We start from the raw sequence: 16,841 nt of genomic DNA, 5'->3' as shown, positions 1-16,841 counted from the left end.
TTGCAAGTCACTATGAACCTCTTATTATTCCGCTATGCATTTTAGAGGGACTGCTGTAGCTGCAGTGTAGAAAATTGATTACATACAGCAAAAGAACAATTGATACGGGGGACAGTTATTTGCATGTGTTACATTTTTCTAGATAGTTTGTCAAGTGACTTCAGTGCAGAACATTGTATTCTTCTGTCCTCTTGCCCAGGGAACTATCTAGAACTTCTACCGCTGTTTGGAAAAAAGTCACTGTTTTATACAACTTTCTTAAGAAATTTTTTTTAATGCAGATGGATTTTAAAGTTTTGAACATGTTCCTCAAAAGTATTTTGAACATCTTTAAGTCACATTTTGATTATTTCATTCGACTCTTGATTAGAAAGAATAACACGGGGAACTGTAGATGCACTCAACCTCCTAAGGTAATTATTTATAAGAAGTAAACTTTTTGCATGATCTAATGACATTTTATACAAAAAATGTATAATATTTTCAAAGTAACAGCAATAAAATAATAAGTAATGATCAAAATAAATTTCAAAATATAAAGCATAAATGTCAGAATCAATATTGGTTTTGCCACAATAGCTTGAAAATTTACTGGCAGAAAAATAATAATTGTTAAACACAGAGAAAAGATCAGTCATACATGTCAGCGCTTATTAACTGCCTCTGAAGGTACTACAAGGACAGCTTTGGCTGCTCCTACCCCACGTTCACAGAAATTGAATTGCTTTGTGCATTAACAAAATGGAATTGGACTGAACAATGTCCACAGAAATGCTAAATAGGAAATTATTTAAAATGTCCTCCAAGATTGAGGAATATGTTAACAAAGATTAAGAACACAGCAAATTAAATGATGATTCAGCAGAGCATTACCTAAAATCAGTACAGAAACATTTATAGAATGAATTAATTAATTAAATTGACTATCACAAAATATTAGCTGAGGTAGCCTGAGAAAAAAATTAAAGGAAATTTAAAGTAATATTATTGTGAACCTTTGATTTATTAATTTCATAAAATCAGAATGTTATATAGCCTTCTCTATAATGGTGTCCACTAATAATTTAAAGTCTTTCAATAGGCTCAAGGTACATTTAAAAGAATTAACAATCAAAGTCCTCACGAGGAACAAGAAATGATTTTCTATTTGTTTCTATTTGACTCTCACTGTAGCAACTTATATAATGTTTTGCCTGCATGAAATTTTAAATTTTAAATTTATTTTCTAGACATGGAGGGTCTGCCTCTGCTGCCCAGACTGGACCCAACTCTGGCCCTAAGTGATTCTCCTGCCTCAGCATCCTGAGCAGTGGAAAAATTTTAATAAACAATGAATTTTATTATCACCAATAATTTTATAATTAACGTTAGCATTTACACAGGACCTTTAATACATCTGGAGTTCATTTTGATTGCTCCTTTAAAAAATAAAAGACCAAGAAACAATTTCCCTCGAAGTATTTGTTTCCTCCTCAGAAACTGATGCTTCTGTTAAAAGGTGCATTTCTCACAACCACCCTCTCCCCCATGTCTGGTTCTACTGCAGTCAAAGAAAGTTGACACAATGGTACTTTTTAAAGATAAATTCTTTTCTTTGTAACTCTATCATCTAGTGTTTTCTCAGCTACATATGTGACTTGCCTGGAAGACATGGCTGGTAACTTCTAGAAGAAATCTAAATTGTAAAGATGTAATCATTAGAAAATACTTGTCATTATGGATAGGCAGCTTTATTGTTGTGGCTTTGTTTTCCTGTTTAAAAAACCTGTTTATTTTACCTTTCTACCTTTTTGTGGATATACTATTGCCAGTAAAGGAAGAAAATATGTTTAAGGTAGACATTAAAGTTTGTCTGTGTTCTTGTTGTTTTCCCCAAATCAAAATACTTAAGACATTTAATAATTGTATTTGTTACCATTAAGATGTAATTTGCATGACCTCCTAATAAGTAAAATAATGTAGTTATTTAGTATTTTAGAATTTATGTATTAATAAGTAAAAGCTTTACTGAAAATAAAAAAGAAGATACATTCATTTAGTCTATTGCTTACATATGTAAGAAATGAGTTATGAATGTATAGGTTTTTTTGTTTGATCAATTTCTTTACTAGTTACCTGTTGCATTTGAAAAAACAACATACTCTGGAAATTTACCAAAGTAGCAAAATTCTTAATTTTTAATTTTATAATTTTATAAATATATAATATGACATATACTTAATATATATATAATATGTAAAAATCTCCTACCAATTAATAAGAAATGCAAACATCACAAAAAATATTAAGAACATGATCAACGATTTAAAAAATATAATTATCAATAAATACATGAAGATGTTCAACTTCATTAGTGATTGAACAAATACAAAATAAAATTGCTTTATCGTCAGATTCAAAATACTTTTTAAAAAATTGTAATAGTTAAAATCATATTTATGGAGAAATAGGGATTGGAATGAGTGTAAATTTGCAATACAAAATTGACAATGTGTATTTAAAGTCCTAATAATAAACATACTTACTTGTCCTAAATAATACAATTTCTACAAAATCCCCTAATGGGAAAAATTAGATTTTACAAAGAGGCATGTAAAAAAAAAGCTCAATGTTATTAAAGGGAAACTTGGAGAAAAAATATATCCAATAGTGGCGGATTGTTAAAGAGCATATAATAGATTCATAAAAAGAAATACTGTTCAGCTATTAAATAAATTTATATTGTGTTATTATGCCAAAAACGCCCCAGCTTACAGAGCAGCATATATATTTCCAAAATTATTTAAAAATATACATCTATACAGATATATATTTTCTAAAACTTTGTACCACGTGAATAAAAAGTTTCTCTCTTTTTTTTTTTTTTGAGTTGGAGTCTCACTCTGTCTCCCATGCTGGAGTGCAATGGCACAATCTCGGCTCACTGCAACCTCTGCTTCCTGGGTTCAAGCAATTCTCCTGCCTCAGCCTCCTGAGTAGCTGAGATTACAGGCAACTGCCACCATGCCTGGCTATTTTTTTTTTTTTTTGTATTTTTAGTAGAGATGGGGTTTCACGATGTTTGCCAGGCTGGTCTTGAACTCCTGACCTCGTGACCCACCCTCCTTGGCCTCCCAAAGTGCTGGGATTACAGGCATGAGCCACAGCTCTGGGCCAAAAGTTTCTCTTATATGTACTTTTTTTAAAAAAGCATTTATTTTCAGGAAATACCTGAACATGATTTAATATATGTTAGCATTGCTTCTCAGCCTTTTGGCTAAGATCAAGTGTAATATATTGTTAGCAAGGATGCCTAAATCTGTATGAGGTTTCCAGATAAGAGTATGGTCATGATTAAACATCTCTTCACTTAACCAATCTCATTTGTGGTCTGTTGTTAAATCGAATTCTAGCAAGATATGTCTCCTTTGATTTTTATTTCATAACATTTAGCAAATATTTTATTTCAGATACAAATGATAAGATTTTGCCCAACTATCATTCTTTGACAGGCTACAATCACATCCCTCCAGTAAGCAAAAATTTGCCCAAAATTGTAGTAGTTAGAGGCAACTTTGAAAGGCTTATTTCATACATTCTTCTAAAAGAAATGAAGTTGTTGATACTTTTCTAGAATATGCAATTTCATAAGACAATTTCTTTTTTTCTATTGAACAATTCTAGAAGTATTTTTAAATTCTCCATCAGTCTAGCATCCTTTTCTGTCAATTTTTTCTGCTGTTTTTTAAAACTTAAACACTCTCTTACACCATATATATCTGTTATCATGAAAAATTATTGTATTTCAAAGTTGATGAGTCCAAAGAAAATTATTAAACTCTGCCCTAGAAAAAGGAAAGCCAAAGAAATAATCCAATTGAATTGATAGCTTGATCCTAAATAACAGTTTGGGTCCAAGATTTCATCAAACAGGAAAATCAGGAGGATCTTTACTGATTGTTTTCATTTATTGGCAGTAGCATATTCAGTAAAAGGTAGAATACACTTTAAAAAAAAAAAGAAAGAAAGAAAAACAAAGCCAGCAATGATGAAACAAAACTACCTATCCACAATGAAAAGTGTTTTCTAATGACTGTTTTTAAAATTAATATTTTTTCAGCAAAAGAAAATTTTTAATGTTTTCAACTATAGTTATTATGCATATGCAAAAACAAAGTGTATACTTAAATAATTATAGTATAATCTGGTTCCCAAACCTTCTGATTACTCTTTAATTTAAAAAAATACATGTCTATCTCAGTGAATTACTACTTAGAGTACAGAAATCCAAAGTACAGCCTAAACTTGATATTACTATATACTGAAATCACTGTATCATCTCTTCCATGAAAGGAATGTGACAATAATTTGGATTTGGAAATTCATTCTATTTTGGGAGCTGTTTCTGAAAACCATCTGTAACCAAAGTAAACAATATTTTAATGGGGAATTACTGAGCTGGCTGAATACATTGTGATGCAATAAAAAGTTTTCTAAAATGTTTCAAACCATAGTTTGAAGCTGCATTTGAATAAAAGTTAGCTATTAAGGGGGAAAATAAGACATAAAAAATTTTTTAGTCTTAAATGTACTTTCAATGTATATAACCATTGTAAATGTTAATATAAGAGTATTGTAAAAATACAGTAGAATTACTTAGATAAACAAAAAAACCGTATTTAAATTTTGGGCTGCATATTTTTATAGGTTCTTAGAGTTTGGTGTAGTAATCCAGTTTTCTGGAGCCATTTTTCGTCCTTTGTCTACTACTTCTAGCAACACTTGCAAGAGTTAAAAGCAAAGTGTTGAGGTACCCACGAGGACTGTTATTCAATTACCCTGACCAGCTTTAGGCAGGAGATACAAAAACATAACCAAAAAAGCCACTTTTGTGACAGTATTTGCAGATCAGTCCTACATAGTCCACACTTGTAAGATCTGGAATGTTTGTAGCTTAAATTTATTTTTATTTCTAGGTTGCTTTTTACTGAAAGAATGCAACAAAGGGAGCTGCCAAGAAAATACAATTATTCCCCCAAATAGCTCAAAGAACTACGTACGGCAGGCAGGTATTTGTAGTTCATATTTTAAATTTATATTGTAGTCTAAATACCAGTCACCTCAAATATTAAGTGAATTATTTAAACGCATTTTATTAGAAAATAGGGCATGGCATAAATGGCTGCTTCTTAAAAAATCACCGGCCTAAGTGTATTTAGAAATTAAAGTGAGAAGTGTTTTCTTTAAACCTTTTAGTCACTAACAGGATGCTCTGTGTTTTTGAGACTGATTGGTTTATTTTTTTTGAGACTGATTTTTAACTCTATAGTTTCTCTAAACTTCTGTCAGGCGAAAATTAGCATTTGCCGTCAAATACACCAGTAAGTTAAGAAATGTTCTCAAAAACTAGTAGCATTAGAAATATAAAATATTTATTTTTATAACTTGCTAAATACTTATTTTTATAACTTACTTTGTTTTAATCTGGCCTCTGGTCTTATTTTACTGGTCTGAGAAAAGCTTTTATTGAATTTCACAAGTGAGTCTCACACATTTTTCATGTAATGGTATTCATAAGTATATTAAAAATATAAATGGGATTATTTTAAATGCATTTAGTTCATCTTAAAAAAAGCAAAATTACCAACTCGGGTACTATGCATGGTTTCTGAAGGAGAAAATCTAATGTGACAGCAGTGGGTAAATATGGGAAGTCGGAAGTAACTGGGGTCTTGTGACTAAAGAGTTAAAAATATGTGGCTCAGCCTTTGGAAAAACTTTGTAGTGTTCATCCCTCCAAATCCTACAAAAAAAAAAAAAACTATCCTGACCATGATTTCATACTATTTTCAGAGAAAGGTGTTTTCGTGCTATTATGAATTTCTATCAGAGCCACAGGGTCTGAGATAGAATTACATGAAAAGGGCATTATGTATTAAGATACCAGGGCATGCCAGGAGCCCAGTATAGAATGAAAACAAGTAGAGTTCTTTTAGATTTTTGGCACCTTTGGAGTGAATTAAACCCAGATAGTTCATGAGAAAAATCTTACGTTTCCTCAAATAATTTTAATTCTAAAAGGATATTGGGGTATCATGTAACTAACCTATGGATCATTTAAAGGCAGGAAAATACTGAAATACTTTAAAAAGATAGCAAGTTCCACTAATAAAAATTACTCTGACTTGTCAGTGTGTTGACAATGTGATAATGTGTCAGGTGTCTTATGTGGTGGATCATTTTAATTCATCGTAAAGTGATGTCTCTTTTTGGTCAGCCATGTGGGCCTTTCTTACCATTTTGTGTTCTCTAGAGTCAAATTTCATTTTAGGATTGCTCACAATTCTCTAATAAAGATATGGCCCACGATACAAACGCCTCCCATTTCCTGAATGTCGTATCTATTCACAATCCCATTTTCCTATTTCATTTATCATATTACATTGGAATTCTTATGTCTATTTGGCTACAACCATTACCTCTCCTTTTAGCTACTCCTAAAGCGTCCTTTTCTCTTATTTCTGGAAATTATTTTCCTGCCCAAATGAATTATCCTCCACTTTGTCCCTATTGAACTCAATTTGATTTACATCTTCCCACTTCACCAATTTGTCAAGACATTTTGAATTTAAATCCTATTCTACAGTAAGAAAGTCAGTCCACCCAAGTAGATGTCATCAGCACAAACAGACTTTGTATTTATTCAAGTGACTGATAAAAAACTGTCTGTTTCATGCCTGGAAGACTTCAATTTGAATGATCCATTCTCAGTTAATTAAAAAATACTGATAACTACACTGAGATAAAATTTATTATCACAAAAAGAAAATGTGATATAAATAAAATAATTATTTACTTTATTTCTGGAATACTCTCTATATATCATGCTAGATTAAGTTAAAATAATTGAATCTAATTTTTGTCAGTCTAATCATTATAAAGCAAATGAAATCAATTAACTGAAGAGTTTTTGGAAATTTTTACTGATTGTTTTTCTGTATTTGTTTCTGATTGAGGCAGGGAAGGGAGGCTGGCAATCTTTCCAAGCATTTCTGCTTAGAATATGAAACAAATGAAAAACAATGTGATAAAGTTATGAGTAGAACATGGGCATTGCATGCATGTGCAACCATGCATGATGCAAAACACATTACGTTAATAGCATCCTTGACTTCTTACATTAGTCCCACTAGGACTGAGGACTCTGATTAGCTTGTTTAACTTCTATTTCACATCAGAGACTCTGCATACTATAAACCACTGTTGGATTAACTTACATATATCAGACATAATTTTTAAAATGTATGACTATTTTATTTTCCTCACTGTGGCAAATGATATTATTTAATACTATTTTCCTACTTTTATCTGTGGCTTCATAAAACACACACACAAAATCCATTCACTATATTCTTCAAATTAGAGAAACAGCTTAATATATGCACATTCTTAGGTGCCCTTTGATTACACAAGGATTGAATTTTTTTCCTGCTGTAATAAAAAATTAGAAATGAAAAAAATGTAAATAACTCACTAATTATAATCATCTGGATTTGCACAAGAGCAGATAGATCTGAGACTTGGTTACGTATTGATATTGAAATCTACAAAAATTAAGGAAATTACAGTGGGGAGATCAGTTATTTACAAAGGATCATTTATTAAACACATTTGAAAAACAAAATACAAAGATTGTTGTTCTGCATGAATACATCACATATGAAAAAATAACGTGTTTTTACCGAATTTCATTTGAAGATATTCAGAATTTTATTTTCTATCAACTTAAGGAATCAGTTTTGCTTTGCACCTTGTCTAACACTGTTGCCAATCAGGAAGAGACATCTCCTTGTTAATTAAATGATATTCACACAGCTAATACTTTATAGAAATAAAATAAGACAATGTCTGCCATACAAAGCTCTTTCTGCAAGGTAACTGATTTGCCTATGATCCTAATTTTTTTTTAAGCGATAAGATAGGAAGAATTCAGGAGCTAGGTAAGTTTTATAATAATGTATTAGCAGCAGTTGATAGTAAATGCAACATAAGATTTGTTTTGTCTGTGGTACAAGAATATGTCCTATCAGACTCTACTGTATTTTTCTCTACTTGAACACAAGTAAGCACATACTGATTGTCTCTGGGATGATAAAATGTATAAAAAGGACAAGAAGCTGGCTCTGGTTGTCATTGTGAGTGCCTATTTTCATCAGCTAATATGAATGCATTGCTAAATTAGTGAAGACAGGAAAATGGCTTAAGGGTAATATATACAGAGTTAAAATACACTTTTTATCCATTTGAGTGATTTCAGGCACTGTGGCTATTCAGGATAAAATATTTCATGGTTCTTGATAGCAATTTAATTTTCAGTGCAAGCAAAAGCAAATACCTGCCCACTGTAATACACATGACCTCACGCATCTGGAATGTTCAATGCAAGTTCATCTTCAGTATCTTCACTCTGGAGCCATCTTGAATAAAAACGTTTCATAGTTTGGTCTTGATAGCAATTTAATATTCAGTGCAAGCAAAAGCAAACACATACCTGCTCACTGCCATACACACGACCAAATATTCTGGAATATTCAAAGCAAGTTCACCTTCTCCATCTTCACTGTGGAAGCTTTTTAATAAGCGGCACTTAGTGTAAACCCTCTATAAATCATGGAAAACAGATTCGAGATGCCTGGATTTAATAATATTAAACATCACTGCCATAGTCATCTCTCTGTGTAAACGGTGTTTGGGTAAGGCTTGCCATCACAACATTTCTTTCCTGAGAATGGAGTTGGTCCTCTGTGTATGTATCATAAGTGTGCATGCTCTGAGCTGTGGTCACTGTCGTGACTGTCTTCATTTGCTAGAGAGTCCCCTGTTTGCTGGAGGGTGGCTGCGCCAATTCCAGACAGCTCTGATGGGAGAAGTGTTCCCTTTTTCACATTCACCAGTTCCTTTTCCCGAGCCGCAGCTCCTTGCTGTCCACCCTTCACCCTCTTCCACTTCATCCGCCTGTTTTGGAACCAGACTTTCACCTTCAGCAAAGAAAGGGAACAAACAAACAAAACAAAAAATAATTAAAATGACTTGTTTTTCTCCTTAGTGTCATCAGTGAAAAGTAGTTCCTCAAAGGCTTGTAAAAAGACACCATGAAGGAGTGAACAGAAAAACAAATCCACATTGAATTAAATGAGGTTGCATGTTCATGATAATGTTTTTTTTTGGAAACAGAGTCTTGCTGTGTTGCCCAGGCTGAGGTGCAGTGGCGCGATCTCAGCTCACTGCAACATTCCAGGTACAAGCGATTCTCCTGCGTCAGCCTCCCGAGTAGCTGGGACTACCGGCGTGTACTGCCACACTCGGCTATTTTTTTTATTTTTTAAGTAGAGTAGGGGTTTCACCATGTTGGCCAGGATGGTCTTGATCTGACCTTGTGATCCACCCGCCTCAGCCTTCCAAAGTGCTGGGATTACACAAGACAGCCACCGTGCCCGACCAATAATTTTTCAACTTTCAAAAGGTGCAAACTACTATATTTTGTATTTTACAGCATACAATGTAAAATATGGAAACAGACAAAAACTTAGGTCACTCAAAGTACTTGGGTCTAGATAGAGTTTCCGTGAATTGGAGCTAGCATAATATTGGTCTTGGTCAAAGCCTCCTCACTCCTAAGTTCTTTGATTTGACATCTAGCTGTCATTTCCTGAACCAATATAAAACATGCTCAGGGAGCTACTGATTAAGCTGTATCGGAAAGGCCATCCTCTACCATTAGAAACTACTGCTTCTTGGTTTTCTGTTTCTGTGTTAATTTGTGGAGAATAATGGTTTTCAGCTTCATCCATGCCCCTGCAAAGGACATGAACTCATCCTTTTTTATGCTGCATAGTATTCCATGGTGTATATGTGCCACATTTTCTTTATCCAGCCCATGTTCTCACTCATAAGTGGGAGATGAACAATGAGAACACATGGACACAGGGAGGGGAATATCACACATTGGGTCTGTGAGGGGTTGGGGGGCTAGGGGAGGGATGGCATTAGGAGAAATACCTAATGTAGATGACAGGTTGATGGGTGCAGTTAACCACCATGGCACGTGTATACCTATGTAACAAACCTGCATGTTCTTCACATGTATCCCAGAACTTAAAGTATAATAATAATAAAAAAAAAAGTCAAAAAAAAAAAAAAACTACTGCTGTTTTCACAAAACTTTATTTGACCATTCCTCACACTGAGCCTATCTTCTTTTGAACTAGTCTTCTTTTCTGCCTTAATTCTTTTACGTTACTTTGCAAATATTTGATCTAATGATTTCTTAAAATATGGTCACAGTAATAAAATTCTCAACATCAGTTAAATGCTAACACCGAGATTATATACTACATCATTCACATCAGCTTTGTACAGGTATTTTTCTTTTTAAAAGCTTCGTTGAGGGCTGGGCGCGTTGGCTCACGCCTGTGATCCCAGCACTTTGGGAGGCCGAGGCGGGTGGATCACGAGGTCAAGAGATCGAGACCATCCTGGTTAACATGGTGAAACCCCGTCTCTACTAAAAATACAAAAAATTAGCTGGGCATGGTGGCGCGTGCCTGTAATCCCAGCTACTCAGGAGGCTGAGGCAGGAGAATTGCCTGAACCCAGGAGGCGAAGGTTGCGGTGAGCCGAGATCGCGCCATTGCACTCCAGCCTGGGTAACAAGAGCGAAACTCCGTCTCAAAAAAAAAAAGCTTCGTTGAATTTGCCTAATACATTTAAATATTTTATATATATACATATATATATATATACACCAACAGACATTAAAGGTCTGTCTATTATCAGAACTAGAATATTACTGGAATTATTCCATCTTTTTTGGGAGGAAATCTGTTTCTTTCACATTGCATTTCTCATGATTATAGCTTCTAGTAAGCTAAGTGTTCTTTTTACATTGTATTTCTCTGTCTATACCACCTACAAGTACCACAAGCCTGAGTTTTGGGTATCATCTCCAAGTCTTTCTTTAAAAAGAAAACAAACTTTTTTCATAACACGCGACATTAAAAATATACTCTTTAATTTTATTTGTTAGGGTTATCAAAATAGAATGTTCTTAAGTGTAGGCTTTTTGCCATATCTATGTTGATTCAAGAGACTGTATTTATTCATTTTTTATCAAAGTATAATATTCCAAATTCTGTCAATATAGCACCATTTTTCCATTCTACTGTCCATGAATATTTGAATTCTTTTTTTTTCCCTGTATGTAATGCTGCTATAGACATTCTTGCGTTTATGTTCTGATAAGCATATGATGGGAACTTCCCTGGAGACTGCAGTTACATGGCTGCCACTATCTATCTTCTTTCAATGAATGCTGTTTGTTTTTCCTTTTCTTAGAGTATCTTTTGATAATCAGAAACTCTTAATGTTAATATGTTTAAATTTATCTCTTGTTTCTTTTATGACTAGTGTTTTTGTGTTTCCTTTTTTTAAAAAAAAAAAAATCTCTTTTTTGAGACCACTAAGATATTCTATTGTGTCTTCTAAGAGTTTTAAAGGTTGCCTTTTCCAACACAGTGGAACCCTGTGTCTACAAATAAATAAATAAAATGGAATAAAATTAGCTGGGTGGGATGGCACAGTGCCTGTAGTCTCAGCTACTTGGGAGGCTGAGTTGGGAGGACTGCTTGAGCCCAGGAGGTTGAGGTTGCCGTGAGTGGTGGTTATACCACTGCACTCCAGCCTGGGCAACAGAGTGACATCCTATCTCAAAAAGAAAATACGTTTGCCTTTCATATTGAAGTAGTTAATCCATGAAGTACTGATTTTAGTATATAGTCTGAAGAATTGGCTTAAATTGACTTTATTTTAAATGGATAACACATTGTCCCAGGTCCATTTATTAAAGAACTCACCTTTTTTTTCCAGTGACCACTGTTCCATCTCTGTTCATTAATCAAGTTTCCATATATGCATAGCTTTATTGCTGTATTCTGTTTTTCTTGAACAATTTTTCTATAGTTATGATAAAGCCACATTATCTTATTAATTATAATTTTATAATAACCCTTTATATCTGCTAGGGATAGTTCTGTTTTATTATTCTACATTAGAAATATTTTGAATATTCTCTATTTTCATTTTAGAAATAATCTCAATTTCTGTAAATGGTGCTATGTAGAAAGTGAAGAAAAATATATTAAATTTCCAAAGACATAATTATAGCACTGATCTTTAAATCACAATGCCTCATCAGCATGCTTTCACAGTGAAATGTTTAAACTGAGATATTTCACTACTTCAAATTTTTCTTGGTCTCACTTTGAGCCATAGTTAAATTCATGTATGATATAATACACATACATATATTAATCAATTTGACAATAAAAAATAAGAAAAAATAGTGCTAAAAAGATTCACTAAAAAGTAGTTGATGGGTGTTCACATATTATTACTTACTAACCAAAAGGATCAATAATTGCCTTTTATTATATACCTACTTAGGAATAGACAGCTATACTATTGTTACTGTTTATACAATATTCTAATACAGTTTCGCAGAGATTGTTACCATTAGTCTTATGTTATAGATGAGAAAGTTGAGGTAAAGGTTAAGAGACTTACCTAAGATTGGACAGAAGGAAAACTGTGGTGCCAGGATTTAAATCTAAGGGCTGGGGTTTGTTTGGTTCCAGATTCTGGGTTTTTTTTTTCTTTTTTTCTTTTTTTGGTTCCTGTTATATTTCATACTCCTATTTTTAAAGCATTAAGAATAAAAAATAAATCATATAGAGTATGTGAACTCCATCCATATTAGTATTATCATTCAGGTAATTCTCCCACTTGATATAATTAGGTTTGTAAATATAACACTATTTTCCTGTGCTGTAATTTAGGTAATCATACTACTGAGTTTAATTACCTTTGCAAGCTTGACATTGCATTTTGCATTAGATCTATTTCACATGAGTTGGGTTCGCTCTTGGCTTTACTTCTCCATTTTGTGTGAATTTGAGAAAATTACACTTTACCTCAATTTTCGTATTTCTAATATTGGAATCATGAACCTTTTCAAGATTTCCTATAGGGATATTTTCTCATGGACAATTCCAGATAGAAGAAATACATATGCCATGATCATCATCATTATTACCAAGAACTGAAACATTCAGTCTAAATGATCTTGGCAGAAAAAGAGGAGAAATATACTTTTTAAAACCTACATGTATTTCCTTTTCTAGGAGAAGGGTATGGTAATTCTATAATACCAATATAAAACCTGTTATGGGTAATTCTAAATAAGAGAACTCTAAATGTAAGAATATGGTATTGATTTTAGATATATTATAGCCTATTTTGCATTGCTTTCTATGTCTATTATATAAAATTTTACCATTTCATTTTTTAAAATAGACTGATAAAAGACTGCATAGTTAATTGCCAGTAGTATCTACATGTATATACATATGAATAGATACATACATATATGAATGTGCATTTAATTGTATAGAGTAACTCTAATACCTTATGTATTATTTTCTTTCAAGGCTAGATTATATATCTGACACTGAAATTCCATCATCTTAGTAAGGGACGAAAAATAGCAACAAATACATAATAGTCATATCTTTTAGAAAAGAGAAGGAAAAATATAGAACTCTAAAAGTCAGTATGTTCAGATTTATTTTCAAATATACTATAAGATATTGGGGTGAAGTAAACTAAGTGGAGAAAGATTTTTGGAAAAACAGTTTTCTATTAGCATCATAGTATTAGCAGCGCCCCAACAAAATCTACAAAATTAATTCCCGATTATAAATCAATATTGTCATTAATGTAAGACAGCAGTCCATTTATAAATAAAGAGATTTCATGGTATAACTTAGTATCACTTTATTAACCCAGCCTTATTGACTGGAATGAAAAAAAACTTTTTCTTTTAGTTTTTGTGTTTAAGACAGCTAAATTATAGTCATCCAAATGCCTAAAATTTTATTTATAAAAAAAATTCAAATTATTTTTCTTAAAATGTATGAGCATATTTTATATAATAAGATTTATAAACTACATAGGGTACAGGAATGCTCACATTTCCTTGGTGACTTTGGATCTCTATTTATTCACTCATTCATGCATTTAAAAATATTACCAAATGTCCAGCAACCTGTACTATGTTAGATCAGAGATGGGAGGTGTTGAAGCATTAATAAAACATGGTCCCCACCCTAAAGATATTCACAGTCAAGAAAATGGAGGAAATTTAAATGTAACTTATTTGGCCATCACATTACAGCCTTGACTGTGTAAGTTCACAATATCAGTCTTCTTAGATTTCACAATATATCACAAGGCAAAATAAATGAAATTTGAATCTGTATTGTCACACAATTTCCTAAGGTGTCCAGAGGCAAATAGGCTGATAGAAAGTTAAATCTATATAATGCCATAACTCATATTTATATAATACCGTAAATGTCTGTGTTTTGAAGAAACAACCATAACACCAAACATCTGGATGAAAACTAAAAATTTCAGTGACATACTCAGATGCCTCTAAACATCTGGGATTTGCAGATTTAATATTCCAACTGTTTCCATTTTTACCTGGGCATTTGGAATACTGTAGACATTGTCTAACAAATATTTATTAACATCTTTGAGATGTGAAAACATGCAAATAATAATTGCATAAATAAAATTTTCAGATTTAATCGAATCTCTAGTGACTAAAATTGGTCATGGCAGTGTAGCTAGTAAATCCAAAGACCTGCTCAAGTAATTCAGTGACAGAGCAGCTGAACTACTGACTATTAGTGTCAGAATCAGAACCAAGAATGCTTAAAAGTAAAAGTAGAAAATGGGGAAAATAAAACTTATTTTACTCCTCCTGAATAGATAGATTTATAGCTGATTAAAAGAAGGAATTCTTCAGCTATTTCCAAAAGCTTTTTGGAGCCACTAATTGACTGTGTTGTTTCTACCAGAATTAAAGGGTGTTTGTGTGTGTTAGGGAGGCTGTGGAGGGTTAGGACATATTTCATAACTAAAGGCTGAAGTCCTGTTTACAGGGCCGCCTCTCACCTTTATCCTCTAATTTAGCACATTGGGAATCATTTTCCCACCTCTGTAATTTTTAGTTCTGAAGCCTCTTCTTTTTGTCTTTCCAAGTCTTGTGAATCAGGTTCATTAATGTAATTATAACATTTATGATTACATATTTCATATGTTTTTAAATCAAACTGAATACACATTAGCTATAGACAGCCATGGACAAATAACATCTCGAACAAGGATTAACTCTTTCTTGGGGCAACGGATGAAATTCTCCATGACAGATTTAAATCTCACAGGCACAATTACAAGCCAACCTTATGATCTCATTCATCTTTCCAAAAATGAACCAAAACCATTCACATGATGAGGCAAAGTGGTTATCGAATTGATTTATTTTCGAAAAGGCTTTTCTAAAAGCCTTTATAAAAGTCACAGTAATAGTAAACCATTGCTCTTTCTCTCATACCTGGTAAAATTCAACTCAAATGGTTTCTTTCACTACATTTACAGTGAAAATTCACTACTCTTAATCCTATTTTTATACAACATAAAAAATAGACACGCCTTTTAGTTACTTTAAGTAAAATATTGTTAAGTGTATCATGAATAAAAGACTATATCAAATTGAATGAAAAGATTAAAACTAAATTAGGCACTTTTCTTCTTCATTGTGTTATAAAATTACTGACTAGCAATACTTGAAGACATGGAATTTGTATATTCTGTGCCACTACTTCATATTTATCTTGTTCAAGCTACTGAGACCAACTAGAATGATGGTCTTTGATCTCAATATCTTGCCCAATCTCTTGGCTGATGTTTAACAACAATTAGCAACATAATGCCATCAATATTTCAGCTAACAGCTTCTGAGTATAACCTACCGAATATAAATATTTAGCTGAAACAAAGGAACTTACCCTTTTTATAAATAAAGAACAGTAGAATATTGAAACTTTACTGTGATTTAATCTAAATTTATATTCTGATTGTTAATATTAATATTTTGATAATTTCTGATTGTTTAAGTTCTTTATCGGAATATATGTGAGCCTTTACTGCCCTGGTTATTTCATTTATTAGATTTAGAGACTATTGCCTTAGATCCAAGTTTATTATATGAACTTATAAAGACAATCATTTCTTCTGTGTGAGTATACACTGACCCACAAAACGTCAATAATTTTAATAACTTCAAAACCTTCAACAATTTAAAAACATACATTCAGCATAAAAAATTGGAAGTGATAAAAGGGATTTGAGGTTCAAAGTCTATTCTAAATTAAATGTATCTCCGCCTTTTTCATTAGGAGACATGGAAATATGAAAAATAATTGCTACAAATGCTTTTATACTCAAAGTCTCTAGAAACTGTCAGTTGTCCTAGGCTGGGGTTTATTACATTATAGATGTCACAGAACATATGTATATACTCTTCTATATACATATGAAGATGATAGAAAATTTTCTTAAAATTGAAAATGCCAACACAAAACTTGCACCAGCTTCTCAAAATATCCAGAAGCTTCTCAGTTTTAGAATCCTTTTTAATAACATGAAAAGAACTTATGGATGCAAGAATAGTGTTGACAAGGAATGCATGGAGTGATATTTCATAACAGAAGTCTCTTTCTTTAGCAGTACGCTTTAAGTGATGATCCTGTGATGGAATGCATTATATGTTTCAGAACATTATTGTCAATTAGTTAATTAAATATAAATTGATATTTTTGCTTTTCTATTGGGGAAATTATGAGACAAAACGTGGCAAATTCTTAGACTGCTGGGAAGAATTATCTTTATCCTTTTAT

At 32.4% G+C, this 16,841-nt stretch overlaps 1 protein-coding gene across 1 annotated transcript in view; it reads right to left on the bottom strand.

Moving 5' to 3' along the window:
* Positions 1–254: 254 nt before the first annotated feature.
* Positions 255–16,841, bottom strand: part of MEOX2 (mesenchyme homeobox 2) — an 82,215-nt gene continuing 65,628 nt past the window's right edge. The window contains exon 3 of the mRNA XM_012450717.2: positions 255–9,017. Within this exon, the coding sequence (XP_012306140.1) occupies positions 8,793–9,017 (225 nt within the window). The 3' untranslated portion in view covers positions 255–8,792. The remainder of the gene's footprint in view (positions 9,018–16,841) is intronic.

The sequence above is a fragment of the Aotus nancymaae genome, unplaced genomic scaffold (assembly GCF_030222135.1).
Source record: "Aotus nancymaae isolate 86718 unplaced genomic scaffold, 86718_ANA_hifiasm-v0.15.2.pri h1tg000025l, whole genome shotgun sequence".
NCBI lineage: Eukaryota > Metazoa > Chordata > Mammalia > Primates > Aotidae > Aotus > Aotus nancymaae.
This window is presented reverse-complemented; position numbering and strand designations above follow the sequence as displayed.